The sequence below is a fragment of the Chelonia mydas genome, chromosome 7 (assembly GCF_015237465.2).
Source record: "Chelonia mydas isolate rCheMyd1 chromosome 7, rCheMyd1.pri.v2, whole genome shotgun sequence".
NCBI lineage: Eukaryota > Metazoa > Chordata > Testudines > Cheloniidae > Chelonia > Chelonia mydas.
The window spans coordinates 39,466,618-39,492,068 of record NC_057853.1 but is presented as its reverse complement, the minus strand read 5'-3'; the positions used below and the strand labels follow the sequence as shown (position 1 = coordinate 39,492,068).

Below are 25,451 nucleotides of genomic sequence, written 5' to 3'. Positions count from 1 at the left end.
TATTGAATGGAATGGGTAGATACTAGTTTAGGCTTTTGGAATAGCTTTTATTTTTGATTATCATTTACATTTTTCAATCTTAATCACTTTTTGTGCAGTAGTATCTGTTCCTTATAGCTTTGCACTATTTTACAGCACCAATAACATGGTGGAATGTAAATACTATTTCTCATAATTATTCATCATATTTGTGATATAAGTAGATTCTGTGCCTTGCAGAAGCCATTGTAGTGTGCATATTAAGGTAAGCTGGAGATCTGACATCACAATAAACACTACTGTTTTTCAACAGGATGGTATTTTCTGCAAAGCAATGGCATGGGAAATCCTCTGCACATTTTTAAAATAATTGTATTAAAATTAATGTAGCAATCTGCAGACCCTTAAGATCATTTCCGTTATATATACACACACACATACTCCTGTAGGAAAAGTGGAACCCCCAAGCCATGTTTTTCCATTGGTTGACAAATACCTTAGAGACAGAGAACCATTAAGTTAATGACTATTTCATTCTCCCTGCTCTGATGTGTTTGATTGCTATAATAAATGTACTTGCTGTACATTTCGTATAAGGCAAACATATGTATACAATAAAGCCTTGATAGATGTTCTCCTTCAGTACCCCAAGGGACCAATACTACATCAAGGGCTCAGTTCTTCAAGGTGCTGAGCACTCTGGCCCTGATAAAGTTAAGCAGCTGCTGAAGTGCTTTGCTGGATCAGAGCCAGAGTTTGCACAACATGCTGAAGGATTGAGCACTATGTGATTCCAGCTTAGTTTCTCTACTGAACCCTAGTCATTTTTATTGAGCTGTGTTTAAAGGACTGCTGTGTTCGGCCTTATTCATTTCATCTTGGTAATGTGATGGAGTTTACAGTAATATTAAATCAATATTTCAAATCAAGTGGTGTACTAAATTCTTTTTCCTGGAAATTATAGTCACTGTCCATGCTCGTCTCAGAATTTTGGTTCCCAGAAACACACACACCTGTAAATCCAATTCTGTATGATGCTCAAGGTAAAAAGTCAGATTCCATGCATTTGATTGTATTCTGTGAATTGTTTTCCCATCTTCTCTTCTGATGCTCTCAGCTTAATTTCTCATGAAATTTGATCCATATGGATGAGAACGCTCCACCCCGAGTTCAGCATGCCTTGCAGCATGTGTTCTGAGGAGAAACAAGACTGGAAAAGTAGTGCTGTGTGCCTCAGGTTAGGACTAGAGTGTTTTGGGTGAGGCTGGCTGGGGTAATTTCCAAGGTTTTGGCTCCTGTCTGCACTATGACTATGCCTTTTTCAAGACTGCGGCGATCGTAATTCGTTTTTCAAGAGTAGTTACAATGGACCACATTTTTTTTTAATTAAGAGAAAATGAAGTTTTAAAGCAAGAAAGTTAAACATTACAAGACCTCAGTTAGGACTGGATAATCAGGATATGTATATAAGAGCAGTTTCAAGAAACATGAATGTATATCTAATGCACGCTTAGTAGTGAATATTAGATTGTCTAACAAATATAGTGTAACACTCTTACAGGAAATGATCTTGTACAGTAGCTGTAAATCAACACATTACAAAAAGCAGGCTGAGGCACACCAATAATTATTCAGTTGTCAATGTAATTTCAAAACAAAAATATGTGTTTTCCTTGGTTGGACTTGTAGTGACATACTTGAATAAACAGTTGCCATAGCATGCTTTTTCCAACTGTATAGCAGGTTAAGAAACTATATCTATGAATTCCAACCGTTTTTCTACTTTTCAGTAGTTAGCAACTGAAACTGAATAATTGTTTGCTATTTGTTTTTATGGATGCATGCATTAATATTTTTAAATACAGAACAGTGTAGGTAGACAGATGGACTTTTTATTAAAAGGTTTTAAATATGAAATTTTAGTATCTTGCTTTTGCCAGTCTATATTAAAAGAGGGGAAAACACAAACAAGCAAAAAACCCTTAACATGAAAGTTGTGCAGAAAGTAATTCATTAGGACAATTTTCTTTATATATTTTAAAATGCATTTTGAAATGTGAAAGTATTTGTTACAAAATCTTGAGGAGCAACAATGACTGCAAACCTTACGAAACTTGTTTGTCCCAGCTAATTAAAATTAGATCATCAACAGAGCTAAATAAGACTGCTAGCTTCCCAGTGATCCTACTTGGGATCTTGCTTTAGACCAGTGGGTTGATGGGGAAAGTGGGGGAGCTACTGATAGGGACCTTGTCAAGCCTCCTAAGGCTGTGGAGCAAAAAAGCCCACTAAAGGTCTGTGGGAAGGAGGAGACACAATCAGTTTTCCAAGGCTCAGAAATGGGGCTGCTGGGTAACAATAGCTCTTAAGGTCTGCAGGAGGAGAAAAATAACCTTGATTCTGCTGTTTCTATGTTTCCATTTTCCACTAATCTAATTCTCCTTTCTCCTGTTGACACCTCCTAACTTTACCTCACACTGCTTGCCTGCTTCCTTCATCCTCTTGTCTCCCACTCTAGAAGCACTCTCCATGCCCTCCCATTGCCTGTGCCAACTAAATTTTGATCCATGCCTTCTCCACACATGCTCTCATTCTCACCCCCAAACACACTACTGACCTCTTGCAGGTCTCCTAAGAGCCATGGGAACCTCTGGAAGTCCAGAGGAAGGAAGACTGGAAAAGCAAAGCAAGGAGGAATCCTTTCTTCCTCCTCATTCAAATGGATGAACCCAATTAGCTTAATTTTTATTGCTCCCCCCCTCTCTGTTCTCAAGTCATGATCTGGCAAATGCATGTTAAAAGCATTTTCTAACTGAGGAGTCCACCACGTTAATATTATAGCTACAACTGCTTGAATGTCTTCAGTTTGGGTATAATGTTTTCTTTTTTACATTAAGTAACATGATGATTAGTTTATATTTTGAGGTCTATATCTTCAGGGAATTAAGCAGAGAATTACTTAAAGGTTAGGTCTCCAGCTGTCAGTTGACACTAGGTGGAGAAAGTTAATTCCATTTTGCAGAGGATTTTGATATTTTGAAATTTGTTTTCATTCTGATTTGGAATGAAAACCAAATGTCTTGATACTTTCCGTGAAAGGGAATGGAACTCCAACTCTGGGGCAGTCAGCCTGGTGGGCTGCCCCAGAGCTGCATATCCTTGCAAATTCTGGAACCCAAGCTGCATGGGACCTTCAAGCTTGGGAGCCAGGATTCAGGCAGGTGAGAACGCAGGCAGGCTGCCATGAAGCTGGACAGGCAAGCTGTCAGGAAACCAGTGCAACGATTTGGGGTGTAATTCAGACCAGTGAGTGACTGTGTCACTGATTGTCCTGTAACCCTGAGTTCCTTAGAATTCTCTGCTGCTCTAGCTCCCTGTCTGTATGCTCCCAGCCAGCATACAGCCAGGCACTGAGTATCGGTGTGTTCAGCAGCATAGCATTTACAGATATGTGTGATTGTCTTGTGTAGTTGAAGCTAAATTGCTCAGAACCCCAATTATCTTTGGAAGTATACTATCCTATTGGGAAGTATATGACTGTAAATGAGAGTTACTCCACAACTCAGTACTCAGAATAAATGTTAGAATATATAGTAAGTCAGCTGCAGCACCCAGAATAAGTGAACACTGTTCCAGTTTTCCCAATTGCAGTTAACTTGTCCATTCTTTCTAATATTTATTAAAATTCAGTTGCTAGAATCAGTCTAGCACTTCTGTGACAATACAGGGTTGTTACGGCATGTCTTGCGTTGAAACTGTGGGATGCATTTTCCGTTGATGAACATGCATAGTTTTCTTTAGGATTGATCAGAGTTACACGTGGTCAGCAGAAGGAGTGTAAACAGCTATATATGTCATTTTCCAACATAATACAATGAGTTTTGTACTTGGACAGTTACTTGGAAAGATTTGCAGGGAATGCAGTTAGGAATAACTGGTAGCCTTTTTGGAATTTGGGAGTGGCTGTATTCTGGTTGCCTAACAGAAGGTTATCTTATTCTTAATTCTGGATTTCCTTGCTTTTGAGAAGCTCAGGTCAGAGACTTAATGTTATTTTAATCTTATATTTTCATACTTAAATATCACACTTGTTTGAAGGAGACATGTCATCAGGTAAAACATTGTCATAGTTAACAGTAGGTTAAACAATCCCAGGTCACTTGTCTGTGGTTACCACTGGGGTTCCTATTAAATAAGTTGTAATTCCTTAATATAATGGATTTACAGAGTTGTAGGGAAGTTGAATTAGACAATGATTGCAGAAAAGAATTCTGAAAAGGTTGCTATTCATTTTTGTGATACTGGAGATACTCCATTGCTATTAGTCTCAATTTTGCTAACCCACTGCATCTGATACTACGCAACAGGAAAGAACTACTAGTAATTCTGTTCAAGCACTTTCCCCATCATATTTTTGACTACATATTGACTTGCTGTATGTCTCTGATCTTGTTTACCTGTAGGATTAGATTGGTTTGGGGATGAGGGAATAATTCATTTCCGAGCAAGATGATAGTTTGAAAAATCATTATGGTGTACCATACATTTCCTGGGACTATTCTAACAGAGGAGAATGTAATTAGATTCTGCTAAAGAGTTTTTAAACAGCATTTGCCACACACTATTCAGTTTCCGGGTCACTCTTATGGATTCCTATAATTATTTGTGATGATTTATATATCCTAATGCCAGCAATAGTATTAAGTTATCCTGCCACACTGGTCTAAATTAGATTTGAATGAAGTAACTGTTTTTAAAGGGAACAAGAAGCTTGACTGTGACAGTGCCCTGATCATGTTGCAAAGGACAGAAATCGTAATAAAGGTGAAGACAACACAATGTAATGGATGTCAAAAACCATACAACAACAAAACACAGAAAGCCAGTGGTACTGACTGCTGTAGCCCACCCACATGTTCACAAAGCAAGCAATTAATGGGGCTGTCACAAACCTCTAATGTGCACAACATATCATGTGGGCAATGATGCTTCTCTCCAAACTTCTCAACCTGGTATTCCAGATTGGAAAAGGGAGAGGAGTTGTAATAAACTGAACTGACTTCCACTGCCCTCAGAGCCCCTACCACTGTTACCTTCCCCCCTCATTTCCAGGAAAATATATGTGCAAAAATAGCCCCAATAAAAAAAGTCATGACAGTTTTTTAATGCTCCATTCCTTATCCCCCCCTACAGTTCTAAAGAATTCACATAGATGAGCGTGTCGTTCAGATCCTAGCACAAAATGAAAGAGGATGGCCCTCTCAATTCCAAGGGTTATATATCCCAAATCCTTGCATCCTGCTAATTTATAGTCCAGTGCAGGGCTCACCTCTGGATTCCAGAGGCTTTTTGGAAAAGCAAAAACCCAAAAGCCTTTACCCCCACTATTCTCCCATTGGTACTCTCTTTATATTAATCTTTCATATGTTTCTTTGGTGTAAATTCAATTGTGATCCATCTTATTGATGTGTGGGAAAACACACACGGAGACAGAAGCAAAGTGTGACGTTACCTGGAGAGGTTAGGGCAGTCAGTGATGCACACAAGAAGGAGAAATTTGGTTCTGATGAACACCACAAAGAACAGGAAACAAACAGCACAGAATCATATTGAGTTGGAGATAACAAAACAATCACCACAATTACAGTAAAGTAACTTTATTTTAATTCTTTCTTCTTGCTTGTGCTGGTTTCATGAACTATCATGTGAAGGAAAGGAGTAGAATCAGCACTGGGAGGTTGGAAGGGAACATTGTCTACCTGAGTCTTAAGAAGTGATTTGCAATATGAGTACATTTGGAGAGTCAGTGCCTTAGGGCACCTTTTGATATTGATTTGCCATTTAACCATTGGGTTTGAGTGTATATGTTACTAGATAAAATTGCAGTGTTAGGATATCCTTGAAAATTTTTCTTGCTACACGCATGTATCAGCCATTGTTTTGCAGAGATATATATTTTGTGGGGCAATCTTCAAATTTCTCTCTCACTCACAGTAATATGCTGACACTGTTTCTGACTCAGGAAGACTGGTTGTGCCTCATTGGGAACCTTTTGAGTTTTAGCAGTGTTACTAAGGGCAAATAAATGTGCTCTCTTTGAAAAACTGAACAACGATGCTCCTGTTAATGGACAGCAATGGCTCTAGTCATGAATTCTGATACCCTGGGAAATGACGTAGCTAGACCTTGAGGCATGATCAGACTTTTTTTTTTTATTTGTAATAGATTGGTTCATATATTGTTATCCCCTGCAGAGTTCTCTTTTCATTAGATCAGATAGTTAAATGAGCTTTCACTACCTTAATTAGTTGAAATAGTAACTGAAGATAGAGTTATTAAATACCTAGATGACTATGATATGGTTAGAGGCAAGCACAGCATAACTAACTGTGCCTCTCCGGTCTGTTAGAATTCTGAGGGAGTCAACAGAATAGTGGAAAGGGAAGAACTATTAGGCATAATTTATCTTTTGATTAAAATTCCTCACAAGAAGGAGTTAAGGGAACTAAGTTATCACAGCAAGGAAGAAGAGCAAAGTTTTCTCATGAAATTAGCAGTTTTCAAAATGGAAGGAGATTGGTAGTGGACACCCCAAGAATCTGTTCTTAGGACGTCTTTTGTTTGATGCACTAACGATCTTGAAAAGAGGGTAAAACTTGTGTATGAGATAAAATGTCTAGTTAGTCAGGAGTAAAGCTTGGGCGGTACGTCAAAAGAGCCCAATAAAACTAGGTGAATGATCAACGTGATGACAGATTAAATCCAGTATTGATGCATGCAAAGTAATGCACAATGGAATGAAAAATTGGGAGTCCAGTTGAATGTATTCACCAAATACACTATTCAAGAAATACTGCAATTATTAATCAATTGATTTTGGTATTTGATGTACTCACTTCTCTCACACATTGGTATGTCCTAAATTACCTATAGTTAATCAAGAAAAAGGCCCATACATAATCATTGACCATCTCAGTGAAAACATCAACTTGATGTGAAATAATGTTCAAAAAAGTCAATAGTATGTTAGATTGTATTAAAAAAGTGATGGAGAATATTGCTGGAAAAACCATAATGTGAATCAGTGAACTCACCTAGAATATGGTGGTCAATTCTATTCACCTCATCTTAAAAAGGATTTAGTAGAAATAGGAGGGGTATACAGAGAGCAATGCAAATTATTAGTGGCATTAAAAACTTTCATGTGAGGAGAGTAGAAGAGGATTAATTTAGAATGTGACTAGAAGATAAATGAATAAATGCAAAATATTATATAAAATAATGAATGTTAAAGAGGTCAATCAGATGCTTTGATTTACTATTTTGTAATGCCAAGAGTACAAAAGTCAAACAGTATAATTCACAGGCAACACGTCAAAGAGATAAAAATCAACTTTTTAATACAATGCATAACTAAGCTTTGGAACTTACTGCCACATGATAATTTAGAGACAAAGAATTTAGCATGATTCAAAAAAGGATTAGTCGTTTATTCTGCATGAATAGTAAGAATAGTAAGCATCTTATACAGGCCACTTTCGTAAACAGGGTGTCAGACTAGATTAAACTAGATCCAAGGTGGCAATTCCTATATTTCTCCTTATGCAATAGGTATAGTGTGTAATAGAGAAACAAAGTGAGTGAGGTAACATCTTTTATTGGACCAACTTCTGTTGGTGAGAGAGAGAAGCTTTTGAGCTTACGCAGACCTCTTCTTCTATCCTCTCTAATATCCTGGGACCAGCACAGCTACATCAACACTGCATACAATAATAGTTTATGTATAGTTGAATTAAGTACTTTGACGTACCCAGAAAAGCAGCATATTTTGGTGCTAGTCACTTATACCACTTTTGGAAGTCTTAATGCTCTTTTGGCATGAGGAAATGTTAACTATGCTCTTTGAAGTCTTTCAATAATGTTTTACCTTTCAAAAAAGAAATAGACTGTATCTGCCATAAATTAAGACTTTGACTCCAAAGGCAGCTTTTCCTCAGGTCAGAAATCAAAATCTCCAGGGATATTTGGTATCTTTTGCCATACATATTAAAAGCCAGTCTAGTAGTAAACTTTTCTTATACAGTAAGATGCTACATTTAAGAATACACTACTATAATTTTTAGATAAATCAAAAATGTTTGAGCAGCTTGGTACAGATTAAAAAAATTGACTTTTTAAAAAATGTTCAAAGTTGATTGAAGCATGTCTAATCAAAAGCATTGGTCTTTTGAACATAAATATTCATTTTAAATATATTCAATTCACATTGTTTTGATTGTGGGAATAAAGATTGTTGTATCATTTAAAAAATTACCAAAGTAAACGGAACATATGTACATTTCAGTGATCTTATAAATTGTCGTGCTTTCAGAATTAATAATAATTGCTGCATTTTAAAAACATTTCTTGCTGCTGGCAAAAAGAAAAAAGGTGTTTGTGGACTAGAACTGGTAACATAGACCTGAATATTGATGTCTACTAATGTGAATAGCCTATGATTTGGAATAATTGCTTTGTTTTAACATAAATATAGACAAAATATTGATGCAAGCATTGCTGACCTGAGAAAGAGTGATTACATTGTAAATCCAAAATGTAGGTGTACTCTGCTATGCTTCAATGGACCTTCTGAGTCCTAAGAACATCAAAGCATAGCAGTGTTGTTTCTCTCACAATAATTCTGTATTTTAATTTCTTTCTAAATTTCTTAGAAATCATAGTCTGTTAGTTCCAAGTTCTGATGCAGGAGTTGTGTTAACTTTTCTGTTCTTTAAGTTTTATTTAAACAGAAGCCAGTATTTATTGACCTCTAAATCACTGAAAATACAAACAAGATAGGAATAGATGGATTAAAATAGTAATCCTCTACAGTCTATTTCTTAGCCACCCAATTATGTTACTATAACAAATATGTGTTCCAGTAGTACCTAGAGTTAGTTAATAAACTAGTTGAAGCATAATTTCTGCTCCTTTGATGTCCACCTATGTGTTGACTTCAGCTGTAATATAATATCTAAGGAACAAAAATTAATGGCTATTTTTTTTGGCAAACTCTCCCCGTCTATTTAATATGAAGAATGGGCCAAAAGTGCCATGAAAATGTATTCACTACTCTGCTTCCGTAGTGGAATTTTTATATTAAGTATTGTGAACACTCAGCAGCCAACAAAAGATGAGAATGTATTTCATCATGTGGGTATAACATTCATAGACTCAAATGTTGATCTTTTCCATATGAGAAATGGTCGTGTCGCTGTAGAAGATGCACAAGGCCTCCCATTTCCAAGACTTGTATGCAACTTGAAACTGACCAGTTATGATTTAGGCTGCCAAAGTGTCTGAATTAGTCAGTTCGCATTCAGAGTTACAGAGGGTAAAACATTTCCTGGCTGAGTAATATCACCTTTCCAGGATATTTAATTCCAATATGTCAATTTTAAAATCAAGGCTGGTGTTATACATATTACTGTAATTTGTTTCTATCAAAATTAAATCATAGTATTAATTTTTAGCATTCATTTGTAAAACCATATACTAATCCGTATCTGGATGAAACTGTAGTTTGAGAATACTATTTGAGTTTTAGCTCATACTGAATGTTTTATTATATTTTTCCCCAAGTTAGTTCATTTTTCCAAAATATATGCACCACTGTTTTTATTTCAATAAAGGAAACAAGACTGGGATTATTTTAGCTGTTAGAATATTGGACTTGGTTGCAGTTCTTTGAGTTTGTCCAACTATGCATCTAAATAAAAACATTATGATAATGCCTGTTGATCATAAATGTGTATGTGAAACACATTCATTATTTTCGTCTGCCCTTTTTATTTAAATTCCCATTGTGGTGTTCTGTCAGTGTGATGACTGTTTATTGTCTGTTCTTTGTTGTCTGTTACAATTCTTCATCATATAGGCAAAATGCAGGATGGGAATATGGAGAACAGCCAGAATAAAGGTAATCTCCTTTCATACTAAGCAGGTTGTGGATTGTTATGGTTAGCATGTTGATAGATTCTGTGTGGCAAATAAAATAATTTGAAGACGTGTGGGGGAAATATCTTATTTGTTTGAACATACAATGTGATGGCAAAATGTGGGGGGGAAAATGAATAGTAGACACTTTATGAACCAAGGTCAGGGAAATATTGGAAATGCAAGAAAAAATAAATTGTAGTATATAGACTTTTCACATACCGGAATTTAAACAGATTAACAAAATCAGTGTTTCAAATTCACCATTTATATAGAAGATGTGTGTGTTACAAAGCTCATTCTGAATTCATTTTTTTCTTGTGCAAGTTACAAAACCAGATATACTATTTATTGCTAATGAATTTCCAAATGCTATTTTTACTTAAGTCTTGTCTGCTTTGTCTGGCTAATGACATTGTATAAATGTATTTTTCTTTGCAGGGAGAAGGTAAATAACACTACATGTAGCAATAGCAAAAGCGAATCTTAATGCAAATTGATCTGGCTCATAATATAAAAACAGAAATACATGGGTATTGTTGAATAATAAGAAAATGAAAGAGTGTTAGCTGTTTCTAATATACTGTATATTCTGAGGAAGAAATTAATGTAAATATTTTTCTTTCTCTGTGGAAAAGTTTTAATTGCTTTTTCATTATACTGAAGAGATCATTAACTATGTTTACTTCAGAACCTGCCAAGTAAACAAAATAAGTACTGTTAGATGTATTTTTTTTCCTCTGAGAATTATTTAAATGCACTCCTGCAGAGTGAGATTGAATAGAAACTAGTGAGATTAACTCAGTCTGTCATGCTAGATGACTACTAAATAGAAGGACAGTTCATGAATAATGACTTAAAACTAGGGAGAGCCTTTCAATCTCCTAGTTAAATTAATCTGGTTTCATACAAATGATGATGTATATCAAAATGTAGTAAAATGATTTTGTCTCATTTCATTCCATTTCATATAATCTGTTCTATCTACCACACTGACCACACACAGGAAGGTGATTGACCTTTAAAAAAAAGACAGTTTTGCCTTAGACACTATTGTTGCCTTAGATACTCTGTACGGTTTCTCTACTCCCTGCAGTACTCTCTATAGTTCCTATCCAATCCCAGTACCATAAAAGTCCATCTCTCCTGAAGGAAGGGAGTGGTTTTATTTCTGTAAATTTTATTCATAAGGATTTTGGGGGTGCATGACTACACAGATACTTTTTAATTGTGCTAGAAGGCATAGTCAGTGGGGCGATAGATGTTAAAATTTTTCAGACTCTGGGATTATCTAAAAAGTACTGAGGTAATATTCTTATTTGTAAAACAATTGGCATGTCTGTAGGGGTTGCGTGCACGCGCGCACACACCCACTCTTATTAATAGTAAGAAGGTATTGAATGCTATAAATGTAGATGGCACTATAAAGTCACATTATATGCCCAAAGAATTTACAGTCTCAGACCTTGATCCTGCAAATGAGCAGACCTTTGTGCAGATGAGCAAAGCCTCTTATGGACATCCGGATACAGGATCAGGGTACTGCATATATTCATAATTAATCATCCATGTTACTACCAGTACGCATGTGGGACTATTACAAGTTGAATTTATTATGAATAAACAACTTCAGAGATTTTTTCTTTAAATAAAAGGTTAGAAATTTTGTTGGTTAAAAGTTCTGGAGTAATGGTTTTCTTCTGCATTGTTAGCCAAGCAACAGGATGGTGCTGCTGCCATGGAGATGCAGCCACTGAAGAGTGCAGAAGGAGGAGAGGGAGATGAAAAAGAAAAGAAGAAGGCTAGCATGCACAAGAAAGAGAAATCTGTCCTCCAGGGAAAGCTGACCAAACTAGCCGTCCAAATAGGCAAAGCAGGTATGAATGGGTAACTAACTAGATATCAGCATGCTGTGGTGAGGATCACATTATAGGATTTCAAAGAAAATGATTATGAAAAGGGATAGTTTTATTAAAAATATTAAGAAAGTAATTATCACAGTACTCTAGAATTGTATGACTAAGATCGTTTTTGTGCATACTTTGAAAACTGAGAAACTAGAAGCTCTAAACAACTTGGGTTGTTGTGAATATTTGAATCAAAGTGAACTGCAGTTTCTCATAGCCAGTGTTCCCAAGTGCAGTAATTACAAGATATTTAATTTCCTGTCCCCTCAGGACTCCTGAGAATGTGCATTCAAAATGGATAATATCGTCTCAGGCTTGGAGCCAGATCCTCTTCTCCCTCAATGGATTCTGGTGTAATTTCGCTCCCACTTCTCCTCCATCCCCCACAGTAGCTTTTTACCAAATCTGAACCTGTTTTATTCCATTCCTTCAAAAAAAAAAAGGAGGGGGGGGATGAAAAATAAATCTGCTGATGATAGTGTACTTAAAAACAGCCTTAGTTTGAGTTTCAACTGCATCCATGGTGTCTCAGTGGTTCACTCTATTTTTTTCCACAAATGCTAGTGTAACCCACACACCACCTGGGTGTGGTGTTCTGTCCCATCTAATGGCACCGAGACGACTTAGAGAGAGAGAGAGAGAGAGATTAACGAGTCTGTTCTACAGCCTTAGCTAGCAGATAGTTGGCTTTTAGCTCATGCAGCAGAGGCTCATGCACTAAGCTCGAAAGGTCCCAGATTCGATCCCACCTGCCAACGACCAGGGTCTGTCGGTGTTGCACCAGTTTCCTTGCTCTATCTTGATATACTCAAACTTTATATTGCTACTCTCTTTTGTGTATTTCTAGTACAGGTTAATTTATTGGGATAGGTCATGTGTATAAAGCAGTTCAGTCGCATCATATTTAATTTCCCAGATTGGTTGAGCCTGCCCCATATGATCAGGCAGTTTGGCATAGTAGGAGCAATTTTGACTTGATTTCTTATACATAGAAGGCAGATGCTCTTTAGATTCTCTGATTCAAATTTGGGAATGCTTTACAATGGAACTATGAAGGCTGTAGTTATTTGGCCATAGCTGAATAAATCTTTCAAATACACAGACTCCAGAGAATCATTGAGGCTGGCTTGGTATTTAGATTTCAAATGATGGTAATGATACATTTGGAAATATGGCCCATTGTTTAATAAATGTTATGGTAATAAAGGAAAATAACCACTTTACCAAGCTAACAAAAGAGAAGCAAACACTCTGAGGGACAAGATTTTTCTAGAAGGCCCATGATCATTGGGTTTACAGTAAAACTCAGATACAGTGTTCCTTCTGGCTAATATTAATATTAGTAATATTAACTGTTAATTTTCACAAATGGTTTTCTTCATACATCGGGAGACAAGGTGAGGGAGGTAATATCTTTTCTTGGACCAACTTCTGTTGGTGAGAGAGACAAGGAGCAAGTCTACACTTACAATGATGCATCAGCGCAGCTGCAGCACTTTAATGAAGATGCTCTAAGCTGACAGGAGAGAGCCCTCCCATCGGTGTAGTTAATCTGCCTCCCTGAAAGGCAGTAGCGATGTCAGCAGGAGAAGCTCTCCCACTGACATAGCGCTGTCTCTGCGGGCCGGACATAGCGCTGTCTCTGCGGGCTGTCTCTGTGGATTTTTCACACCCCGAGCAGTGTAGTTATACTGATATCAGTCTGTAGTGCAGAGCAGTCTAAGCTTTCAAGCCACACAGAGCTCTTCTTCAGGCCACTCTACCTTGAACGGTCTCTTAGAATATGTGCTAACTACTTATGCTAAACAATCTGTTCCACTTTGCATTAGCTGTGATGCTCCAAGTACCTTTGCCAGACCTGAAGAAGAGCTCTGTGTGGCTCGAAAGCTTCGCTCTGTCACCAACAGAAGTTGATCCAATAAAAAATATTACCTCACCCACCTTGTCTCTCTAATATCCTCAGACTGACATGACTATAGCTACACTGCATGCTTCTTATGTATCAGTTAAGAGGTCCAAATGTCACAATAAAAATTCAAATAGAAAAATTTTCCAGTTGCCTCTTTCCACTGATGGAAATGGGAACTGTTGATGAAATTGCACCCTTTCCAGTGGAGGGACAAAAAAAAAGTTTATCTTATCACAACCATAGCCAGATATCCTGTGCACTTGCTCCAAATAAATTCCTGACTAGAAATCTGTGACTTGGCCCACTTTCTTCAGTGCTGGGGCAAGAAGAAGGGAGCATAAAGTGTTCTTGGTAGAGTGCCTTAGTTAGAAGAATATTCTATTGCTTTAAAATATTTTATTTGTTTTTAAACCTGTGCATTAGTTTAAAGTTATTAAACGATTTATATAAATGTATTAAAATAACTGAAGTATTAAAATATTTGCCATGTTATTAAACACGTCAACCTGATATGAGTTAGAATAATGTATGCTGCTTGGTTCCTTTGGCATATCATGTAGTCCTGATTAGTGAACAAAAATGCAATTTACAATCCGTCCTAAATCTAAGGTTAACATGTTCATATGACACCAATTATAGTTGCCCTGGTTTCAGAAGAGTAGCAAATTATGAGCTAACTGTGAATACATTTACCTTTTGAGTATTATAACAATTCCAAATGACCAAACTGCTTCCTAGTTCTTGCGTATTTAAAAAAGTGACTAATGTGTGGCCAATAAATCTGAATGATAGAGTGAATGCAGCTTTTTGGTGGTAAGATTTCCTACTGCTTATGAAATGTCATGTTTCTGCACAGTGCTGTGCATCACGGTCAAATGCTTAACATTTGGGAACAAAACAACACTTTGAGAACACTGCTGTTTATTTTATTATTTTTATAAAATATATAAATACTTGTCCTTATAGCCAAATTCACTTTTACCTTTGCAGTCTTGCCCAGCTGCTGGTTCAACAGATTATTTTTCTACAAACTATGTTAGAAATCAAAGACAACAGATCCTTTCCCCAAGGTCTATTATGATGTGCTTTTATTTAAAAAAAAAAAAAAAAAGCATGTGGAGATGGTGTGTAAATACCTGAGAGGTAACTGCACAGAACAGGCAGAGGTTAATTCTGTTGTAATAGGGTGGTGTTAGGATAATGTCCTGCAACTGAAAAAGGAAGACTTAGTTTAGACAACAGGAAATCTTTTATTAAATTAAGCAGTTGGTACAGTTTTCCAAGGGTGATCAATAAGATGCTGATGCTAGAGGTGTTTAAAAATAAATGTGATAACACACAGGTGTAGTATAGAGTTCAGAAGAATGTAATAAATAACCCAAAAGCTCCTTTTAAAACTTTATCTATGGACTACGGTCTCCTGATCTTACATTTATATGATTCACAATAATTGAATGTTGTTGATGTGTTTTTTTCCCTGTGGCCTAAGAACATGGGTTCAAATCAGATTAGATAAAAGTGTGGGGTACAAACTGCAAATGGTTTGATTTGTTATTGTTGCTCCCTGTAGTTAAAAATAGTTATTACTTTTTGTGTTTCAGGTTTGGTGATGTCTGCAATTACTGTAATAATTTTGGTACTGTACTTCGCTGTTGACACTTTTGTTGTCAACAAGAAGCAGTGGTTGCCCGAGTGCACTCCTGTTTATGTTCAATATTTTGTCAAATTCTTCATCATTGGTGTTACTGTGCTTGTGGTTGCTGTTCCTGAAGGACTCCCACTTGCGGTCACTATTTCTCTGGCTTATTCTGTTAAGGTAAGCAGTGGGGGGGAGAAAAGAGCTCTTTCAACCAACTCTCAATATGTTTTAGGTTGACAGTTGACTCGCTGTTTAATTTTTATGTGGCTGGTAGAAAGCTGGATCACACATCAGTATAATCAAAATGTGCACTTTGACTGAAGCTTCTTTAAACATATTAAAGGTACTTCAAAGTAAAAAATTCCAACAAAATAAATGTATTGACGTTTCTGTAAATGTGCATTGCAGAAAAATGTACTAAACAAACACTAAAAACATTTACTTATTGAAGACAAAAAGAAAAGGAGGACTTGTGGCACGTTAGAGACTAACACATTTATTTGAGCATAAGCTTTCGGGAGCTACAGCTCACTTCATCGGATGCTGTAGCTCACGAAAGCTTATGCTCAAATAAATGTGTTAGTCTCTAAGGTGCCGCAAGTCCTCCTTTTCTTTTTGGGGATACAGACTAACACGGCTGCTACTCTGAAACTTATTGAAGACAGTCTCTCAGAAATTCACTGAAAATTTATTAATGGGAGAAGCACAGTCTTTTTGTATATAATATCTGTTTATCTTCCTATTTCCTGCTGCATCAGTATAGTTTTTGGGAAGGATTTGTTTTCTTCAGTAACTCTCTACACTGAGACATGAGGTTTCCACATGTGTTTGTGTGTGTATTATTAAGTGCTGTTATAGTTGCCCATAGCTAATGTAAATGATTCCATTAGGGAATTTAAGGGAATTAAAACTGGGATTACGGATTTTGGAGTGGTAGATTATTCCCCTATCAAACTCTGTATTCTCAGATTACTTTAGAAATCTAATCTACTAACAACACATTGTGTTTATATAAAACTTTCATCTGAGAATCTCAAAGTGCTTTACAAAGGTAGACAATTCTGTTATCTCCGTTTTACACAGGGAGAAACTGAGGCACAGAGAACATGAAGATGTGAAGTGATTTCCACATTGTCACACAGCCAGGCAGTAACAAAGTTGGAAATAGAGGCCACGTGTCCAAACAGTCCTGTGTGCTAACCATTAAACATTGCAATCGCCTGTTAAATCAGTTGCATAAATACATACTCACACATAGGGCCAGATTGTGATACACCATTGTTTGCATTTCGGGATACCTTGCTCCAATGAATAGATTTACTGACTTCAGTGGGACTTCACTTGGGATAAGGGACCACTCTGAGTAAGAGTATGACAGATTGGCACAAGGGTAAAGATCACAGCCATACTGTGGAATATTCACAGTAGCAAATTTTTGTAAAATTCATTGCCCCTGTGATGATAATGCATTTTATGATGCAAGAGCATATAGTTTTACCTTACAAATCTAATAATACTGGGATTTAAATACTGTAAAAGAGCCTCAAGCAGCCGAATAAAGAGAGTTTTCTAAAACAGATTATTTTCAGAGTACTGCAGTTCAGTTCAAGATTAAAATAAAATAATATTAATTGATTTACAGGTGGGTAGCTTTGGGTTCATCTGAGGCTTGCTGTTGTCATTTAGCTTCTATTTACACTCTTTTGTATTTGCAAATTTTGATCTGGCAGGAAGTTTATTTTTAAACAGTTAATTACTAATTGTTAAATCTCTACCATTACGGCTGAAGGAAAACAAAAATCTGTGTAGTAGTTCAAGAAAAACTTATAAAATTACATGAGTGCTTAATATTTCTTACAGTGATTGCTGTTTTAAAATGGCCTGTTGTTTTAGTTAATGTTTTGTATAGCTAAATAATGTTATATCGGTATTCAAGCAATTCCTTAGAATGGATACACTGCAAATCCATTCATCAAAAGCAAAATTGGCAAGCATTTTAAGGGGTGACTACTATATGTTCTCTACACTGACACATTGGTAAACAAGCTTGACTACACTCTAATAGTCACATCTAACTTTATGCATTTTTACTATGATGAGAGATTTTAAAAATCTGTCGTAGCAAATTTTTGAGGCTTTCTTACTTTGCTTTCCATCAGAAAATGATGAAGGATAACAATCTGGTCCGCCACTTAGATGCTTGTGAAACTATGGGTAATGCGACGGCCATCTGCTCTGACAAAACAGGGACACTAACAACCAACAGGATGACAGTAGTACAAGCCTACATTGGTGATGCCCACTACAAAGAGATCCCTGACCCAGATTCTCTACCAAGCAAAACCCTCGACTTGCTGGTTAATGCAATTGCCATCAACAGTGCTTATACTACAAAAATTCTGGTAAGTAGGCTTATTGCGGTCAATCAAGTGGCAGAAGAAGCTGAATGGGTTTTGAAGCATTGTTAATACTTCAATAACTTGTCATTGATCATGAAATATTAAATAGGTCCCCAAAATGAGAGTAGAAGGGACAAAAATGTACAAATTTTGTTTGTTTCTTTAAGAATGGAACTGTTACCATATATTCTTTATCAGTCATTGTTCTATAACTTAAAAAAAATACAATTGATTATTGGAGGGATGAGTACTGCCATGCCTGGTCCCAGAAACAAGGGCCACATTATATGCTGAAACCCCTGATATTGTTGAATCAATATGTGACTCTGGGTCCAAGCTGTACACTTGTGACTTTGCTTGCACAAATAGTTTTCAATGGCTTCAGTGAGACTACTTGAGTTTAAAATTACTCATGCGCACAAGACTTTGCAGGTTTGGGACTTTGAAAGGTTCTTGAAATATGAAGAATTAGATTGGTGGGATTAATGGATATTCATTCCAAATTAAATGGATGATGAATTTAACTCAGTGTTTAAAGGAGGACACTCTGGAAGGAGCAGATATCTAAAGGGGCTGTAGATTCCACTATGTGGGAGGATTAAGAGGCTACAAAATTCTGATTTCTGCTGCCCCAATTTATTTATCATTTGAAAGGGCAAATAATGCTTTTTTTTTTAGTCCAATCATACAATATTAGGGTTGGAGGAGACCTCAGGAGGTCATCTAGTCCAATCCCCTGCTCAAAGCAGCACCAACACCCACTAAATCATCCCAGCCAGGGCTTTGTTAAGCCAGGCCTTAAAAACCTCTAAGGATGGAGATTCCACCACATCCCTAGGTTACCCATTCCAGTGCTGCACCACCCTCCTAGTGAAATAGCATTTCCTGATATCCAACCTAGACCTCCCCCACTGCAACTTGAGACCAATCTTAATACTATAACCTGAAACTTTTTTATAGAGTACACTGAAGCTTTTTTAGGTTTAAGAAATAATTTTTTGTCTATTTGCACGTTTGTACTGAACTGCCTAGAGTGGCCAAAATACACATATGATTTTAAAAGCTGTCAGCCAAAATGCAGTCAGAGATAGTATATTTGCAGAAACGTGAGAAAACAGAAGTCCAATTTCAGGTGAGCTACTAAATCCAAATCAAGGTTTTCTTTGTTTAAGAATTCGTTAACAAAATGCTGTGTCTCTTGTAATTCCTGGCATGATTTTTAGGAGTGATGATATGTAGGCATTAGTTAGTAATAACCATTTATAGGAAGAGGAGTTTGTCGAGAAGCCTGACAGAAATCTCAGTGGTTGCCAAGTATGTTTATGGTGAAAGTGTTTTGGCAGCAAGGGTCTGTATTTTTGTTACTTCTTTTTAGAGTCTTTGAGCAATGGAAGTATAACATTCTGCTACTCTGAGCCATATTTTTAGATGACTTGACTAATTTCAACCTTCCGTTCTCAACTGGCTTAGTGTAAATGTAAGTCCTGCTGTGTCACCGCTCAGAGCAGGTATTTTATTGCAGTGGCTTTCATAAAACTAAAAATAAACAGACATGTCTGAGCTGAGAGATCTGACTCAACTTTTTCCTAACACTGGGCCAGATCTGGAGAGGAGCTTAGTCTTGATAAACAACAATAGATGGAGATACTGAGAGCATCTCGGAGTTTGGACCTCCGTTTTGTCTTTACAGGGATCTCACTATCTTACATGTTTCATTTCTCTTGTACATGGCATATGATTATTATTGTTCTCTAGGAATGGGAGTGTCTTGTCCTGTCTTTGTCCTGTGATTTGGTCACTGGCGATTGACAGGGTAGATATTCCTCGTTGTTTTAGTGCCTGTATGCTAAAGACTTCAGAACCCATGAAGGGGCTGATATGTGAGTTAAAATATATTTCAGTGCCTTAGCACCCCATTAGCTTCTGGTATGTGTGATTGGCTTTTTCGTTATTTGTATACTGTGGTAGTGCCTAGATTCAGGCCCCCATTGTGCAAGGCACTATACGGATAAGAGGAACAAAGACAGTCCCTGACCCAAAGAGCTGTCAAACCAGGATGATAACAAGATGCCACAGATAAATATACAGACAAACTGAGACGGGGGACAAAAGTTAACTGTAAAAAGTAACAATGCATTTTGAATAAATTGTTTGAGAGCTCCTACTAGTCAGAAGTGACTGCCAGGCAATAGAGGTGTGTGGGCATCATTGTAGAGGTAGGCTTTCAGGGAGGACTGAAGAGGATTTCATTGGGAAGTTCTTCTCATCGATGAGAGGCAGTGTGGAAGAGGTGTGCAATGGTGCTTGTGAGTAAACTGGCAATTGAATTAGGTGTTACTGGTAGAGTGAAAGCAGTGTCACTCTCATGTCCTTTGAGTTTTAGGTTTTTTTTTTATTTTAAATTGTTGAGATTATAACATGTTGAAGAAGCATCTCTATCCAAATTCTGTGCCAGTTCAAAGTTTCCTAGCATCTTAATACTGGAAATAATATTTGTGTGAGAGTACTGCGTAATAGGACAGCAATATGTTCTCCAAAGCGATATACTAATGATCCTGGACAAACTGAATGAATGTTTCCCTTTTCTCTTGGAGTGACGTCCTCGTTGATGAAAATTAATTTCCTATCCAGTGTAATTCAGTAATCACATTTTAGTTTCAATATGATTTTGTATTCCTGGCCAAGTTTTGACCTCATAGCTCCTGATTAAAGTGGATCATGTGTGTACATTGAAAAAGGTAAATCACTATGCATTATCATTTCAGTTCATTTTAGCTTTGGGTAGAACATAAACTCTATTTCTCTGTAAAACTGATAAATGGATGAAATCCTAGGTAAATCCTTAATTGTTATCTCCACTGTAGGATCTATATAGCGCCAATATTTGGATTTATCTGTTTGTTAGCGGTGATTATCTGTCTTATAAGCTCAGTGATTACAATATAGACTTCAATGAGAATCACAACTGTATTATAAGCAGTTACCTTCATTTTTTGATTATATTTATGACATGTTTAAGGGAAGGTGTCTCAAAGATCTCAGCTCTGATGTAGAAAATTTAACACATGAGGTCCTTGTTCCACAGCACTCATTCTATTTAGATCATAAATAGGTCTGGTATAAAATACATAAAGAGGTTTGTTTTCAGGACCAGATGTCCAAGATTATTTTTTCTGCTTGTTCAGAATGCATACTTAGTCACACATTCTTTGAGCATACTTTAATGAAATTGTGGGTATCAGCTGACACCCAAAGGGCATGTGTATTATGTCACAAAGATGAAAGTTTGCTTGTTCTATTAATAGTTATGCAGATCTATATACTCTGCAAGTTGCACATTGTGTGAACTTACATTAAGTGATTATATATTGGACCATAAAATTAGTCAAGATACACCGCTGAACGAGTAATGATGAGTTCCCCCTCACGCAGGAGTGGCTCTAGGCACCAGCAAAGCAAGCACGTGCTTGGGGCGGCATTCCGGCTATCCCTTTTTTTTTTTTTTTTTCGCTTGGGCAGTTGCGCTCTTGGAGCTTGGGGTGGCAAAAAACCTAGAGCCTGCCCTGCCCTCACGTCATCTTTTCCTTAAAGAGCAATTGAGCCACTGATAAAAATACAAAAAGAAAACAATGTCACTGCTTGGGATAAAATATTTTCACTTCCCTGAGAAATCAGAGACAAATTATTCCACTAGAGTTACAATACCATTAAATCTAGCCCTTTATAATATTTTTAAGAACAAGATATGGGATGCACTAAATTGGCATTCAGTTCACTTCGGAGCAATGTTACTGCTGTTTTCAAGCTAATCTCCAGAAAGCCTTTTTTCCAGAATAAATGAGACCACTTTCAGAGATGTTTTCCCAGAGAGATTACAGCTCATACACTTTTGCTTGTACGCTGTAGAGGGGATTTAGTTTAATTCTTCTATTAATCTGAAAGCAAAATCTATGTTTTGGGAATATTCTGATTGCACTTTGAGTAGCGGTACTTCTAACTGGCATACCACGGAGTTGCTGGGAAATAAAGAGCACTAATATTGGTCTAAGCTAGCAGCCATAACTTTTCTTGAATAACGTACTAGTATGCAAGTTTGATTTTAACCAAAAAGGTATTCATTCCCCTCTTAGAACCACACTGGATATGTTTATGGTAAATGTCTCCTTTACTTTATGGTATAATAGGCCTCAGTTAAATGTAGACTCCAATAAGCTCTCAAGTTAGTAGTGTTCAGCTCAGGCCAAACTTCACCAACCAAATCCTTCTTTATTATGTCTTGACAATGGATGCCTCAGTTTGTACTGCATAAGTCCCGTCCACTGGAGTCAATAGAGCTCCACCAAGTCACACTAGCTGAGTATATCTGGCCCCATATATTGAAATCAGATGGTACAATTTTGGGGGCAGAGAATGTCATTTACTAGGTACAATAGAGCTGTGCTGTTTGTTACCAGCTAACATATAGATATTATATTTCTAAGGGAAAGGGCAAAACTTTAATTTCCCTCTCTAACACACTAAAGCATGTGTAATTTTGCCAAAATATGATTTGAAATGTAAAACAGACAAACCCAACTCCCTCTATTAACGCTCTGGAAGAATTAAATTTTAGTTCAGTAATTCATGTATTTACCATTTAAATATTTATAATAGGTAGGAGTCTCTAATTAGTTACCGAAAAAAGCACAATTGAAACATAAAACCAATACAGAATTTAAAGAATGTGTACAAGTTTACTGGAGCGGCAGTACAGAGAAAAAATGCAGTTCCTTTTCATGATATCATCTATCTAATAGTGTAATGTTGCCCGTTGTTGTTGCTGTAATTTATTTTTGGTTATGCTCCAATGGCATCCTTTGCAATGTACAAGATAATATGAAGACAGGTCTTCCCCCAAAGGGCTTATATAAAAGAGAAGATCTTCTGGGTGAGAGATGAAGGCGTAATTTAGGTTTTTTTTGTTCTAATGAAAGATCTTATTAAAATATGTATGTACATGTGGAGAGAGTTAAAAATTGCCCTGAGAAACTGAATTTTAATTTTCTAGATATTGAAAGGAATTCTAGAGATTTCAGCCTAGCAGTTTGCTTGTAAAAATAAATACTGGGATAGAAAAGGTAGCGTTGTTCCATCAAAAAGTGCACCTACATTTAGTAAAAAGTCTAATTCAGAATACCTGAATGGACACTCTTCATTGTTTTTACACACACACACGCGCAAATTGCCTCTGGGCTGAGAACTAGTATAAGGAATTGCATCTCAGAAAGTGATTACTTGGGAAAGGTGTAAATAATTGAAAATAAGCCTTTAGCAAAATAGGTAATTAATTAGCTGCCTTACAGGAATAAATGAAAATTGTATGTGGATGTTGAGAACATAGAATTGGAATCCAACTGAAGCGATCTTTTTATTTGTGAGAAAAATATTTGCATCCAAAAATAGCTATCTGTAAGGGAATATGGTGGTTCTTCTGTCAGAAGTTAACTTACTTGAGACATGCTAAGTACACAAAACATGCTTCTCTTTTACAGACTGTTTTTACTTTGAAGGTCATTGAATCAAGTACTGAAAAACTTTTTTTAAATCAGAGGAGAGCAGATACATCGAGATCAGCATAGCCATTCCATGTAAAGGACCTAACCAGTGACTTCTCAGTAGCAACTTACTGTCATTTACATAATTTCATCATTCCAAGATGCACTTCTATATTTTCTGTACAAATTACATCATTAATTTTAATCACTGTGCAGGTGACAAACTGGAAATTTAGGGAGGTTTGCTGTTGAACGCTCATCTTGTATTGGAGGTTCAAGCTCTTTAGAAGGAATATAAACTTGCTGACATGATGTTCCTGTCTGAAAGATTACCAAATCCAAACCATTTCCATCCTTTATTAACCAGAAACCCCTAGCTGTCATGAGAACAATAAAACACATACCTACTGCTTGTAAACGGTACACTTGGATGCATGATTACACCAGCAAGGAAAGCTTCCCATTAATTACTCAATGTTTACTACTCCCCTGCATATCTTGTCCCACAGTCTCTCCTGCTCTGCATACTATGGCTACTGTAGGTACCTAGGCCTGTCAATGTTCAGTTTTTACTGATGGTCACTGTAATATACTGGCACGCTCCATAGATAATTACATATTTTCAAATTAAATTTCTTCAGATGAGTCAAAACTGGCATTTGTTATTCAAGAATACATTTCTGTCAGGTAGAGCCAAAGGGCCGGGTTCAGTATCTAGGAGTTCCTTTTCAACAATACAACACAAAACTGGCTCTAGCCCCCACCCAGTGACCTGGGACAACTACACACCACCCCCCTGGGCTCCTCTAAGAGGCAGTACTTCTCCTCTCACAAGCACAGAGTCTGAGTATAGCAAACTTTTAATAAAAGGAGGGAATTAACTCAGGATTAATTTGGGAAAACACTGCAACTAGAGTTCATAAACATTAACACAGCTCTCAGTGATTTCAGCTGTTAATGGGGGAGCCTCACTGCTGGTGCACACTGGGCAGTCTCTTGCAATAGAGACACTGTCCCAAAGTAGGTCTAATCTGTAGACCTAGGTATCCGTGATTTTTTAGCTCTGCAGCATGTAGCAAGACTCTCAATTGAATCTAAATTAGCTCTTTTATTATACCATAGAGAGGAAGGATCAAATGGGGTCTAGGATCCTTAAAGAGAGCCCACACCAACAGACACAACTACCTGTCCCCAACCTCTTTAAACTCATTGGGATTTGGAACTCATGTCCCCTGCCTAGCGAGTGCCGTTCAGTTGAGGGTGAGTCCCTCCATTGGGGTATGCCAGGTACAGTTCTGCTGCCCTTGGGTCATACAACAAGGATAACAACCCTTTATTACTCCTGCCCCAATAACAAGGACACTGAGGATCCAACACCAGCCACAAGTGATCACTTGGGCAAGCAGTCCCAACATGCTGAGCATGTAGGCAGGGTGGGTGTGTTCATAGAATCATAGAATATCAGGGTTGGAAGGGACCTCAGGAGGTCATCCAGTCCAACCCGCTACTCAAAGCAGGACCGATCCCCAATTAAATCATCCCAGCCAGGGCTTTGTCAAGCCTGACCTTAAAAACTTCTAAGGAAGGAGATTCCACCACCTCCCTAGGTAACGCATTCCAGTGTTTCACCACCTACCTAGTGCAAAAGTTTTTCCTAATATCCAACCTAAATCTCCCCCACTGCAACTTGAGACCATTACTCCTTGTTCTGTCATCTGCTACCACTGAGAACAGTCTAGATCCATCCTCTTTGGAACCCCCTTTCAGGTAGTTGAAAGCAGCTATCAAATTCCCCCTCATTCTTCTCTTCTGTAGACTAAACATCCCCAGTTCCCTCAGCCTCTCCTCATAAGTCATGTGTTCCAGTCCCCTAATCATTAAACAAGTCCCCTTGTTCATACAAACAAGATCAGCTTCTCAAGTCTTTTTCCACAGCTCATCACTAGTTGTCAGGGGAGAGCTCTTTGAGTCCCTGCTTACACACATGTGCCTTCATAGAAGCTTTAAAACAGATTTTATGAAGTTATATGTCAGAATATACTATTTTTTAAAAAAAGGTGAACAGTTCATTTCAAAGGTGAACAGTTCAAAGGAAAGCCAGAATAAAAT

General features: G+C 37.1%; 1 protein-coding gene across 17 annotated transcripts in view; it reads left to right on the top strand.

Annotated features, from left to right (window-relative positions):
- Positions 1-25,451, top strand: part of ATP2B2 (ATPase plasma membrane Ca2+ transporting 2) — a 708,548-nt gene that overhangs the window by 565,736 nt on the left and 117,361 nt on the right. For 14 of the 17 annotated variants that reach the window (XM_043550952.1, XM_043550956.1, XM_043550966.1 and 11 more), the window contains 4 exons: positions 9,896-9,937; positions 11,667-11,831; positions 15,372-15,586; positions 17,569-17,811. In XM_043550952.1, coding sequence (XP_043406887.1) covers positions 9,896-9,937; positions 11,667-11,831; positions 15,372-15,586; positions 17,569-17,811 — 665 coding nt within the window. The remainder of the gene's footprint in view (positions 1-9,895; positions 9,938-11,666; positions 11,832-15,371; positions 15,587-17,568; positions 17,812-25,451) is intronic. The other 3 variants (XM_043550962.1, XM_043550961.1, XM_037905027.2) reach the window with 1 other exon arrangement.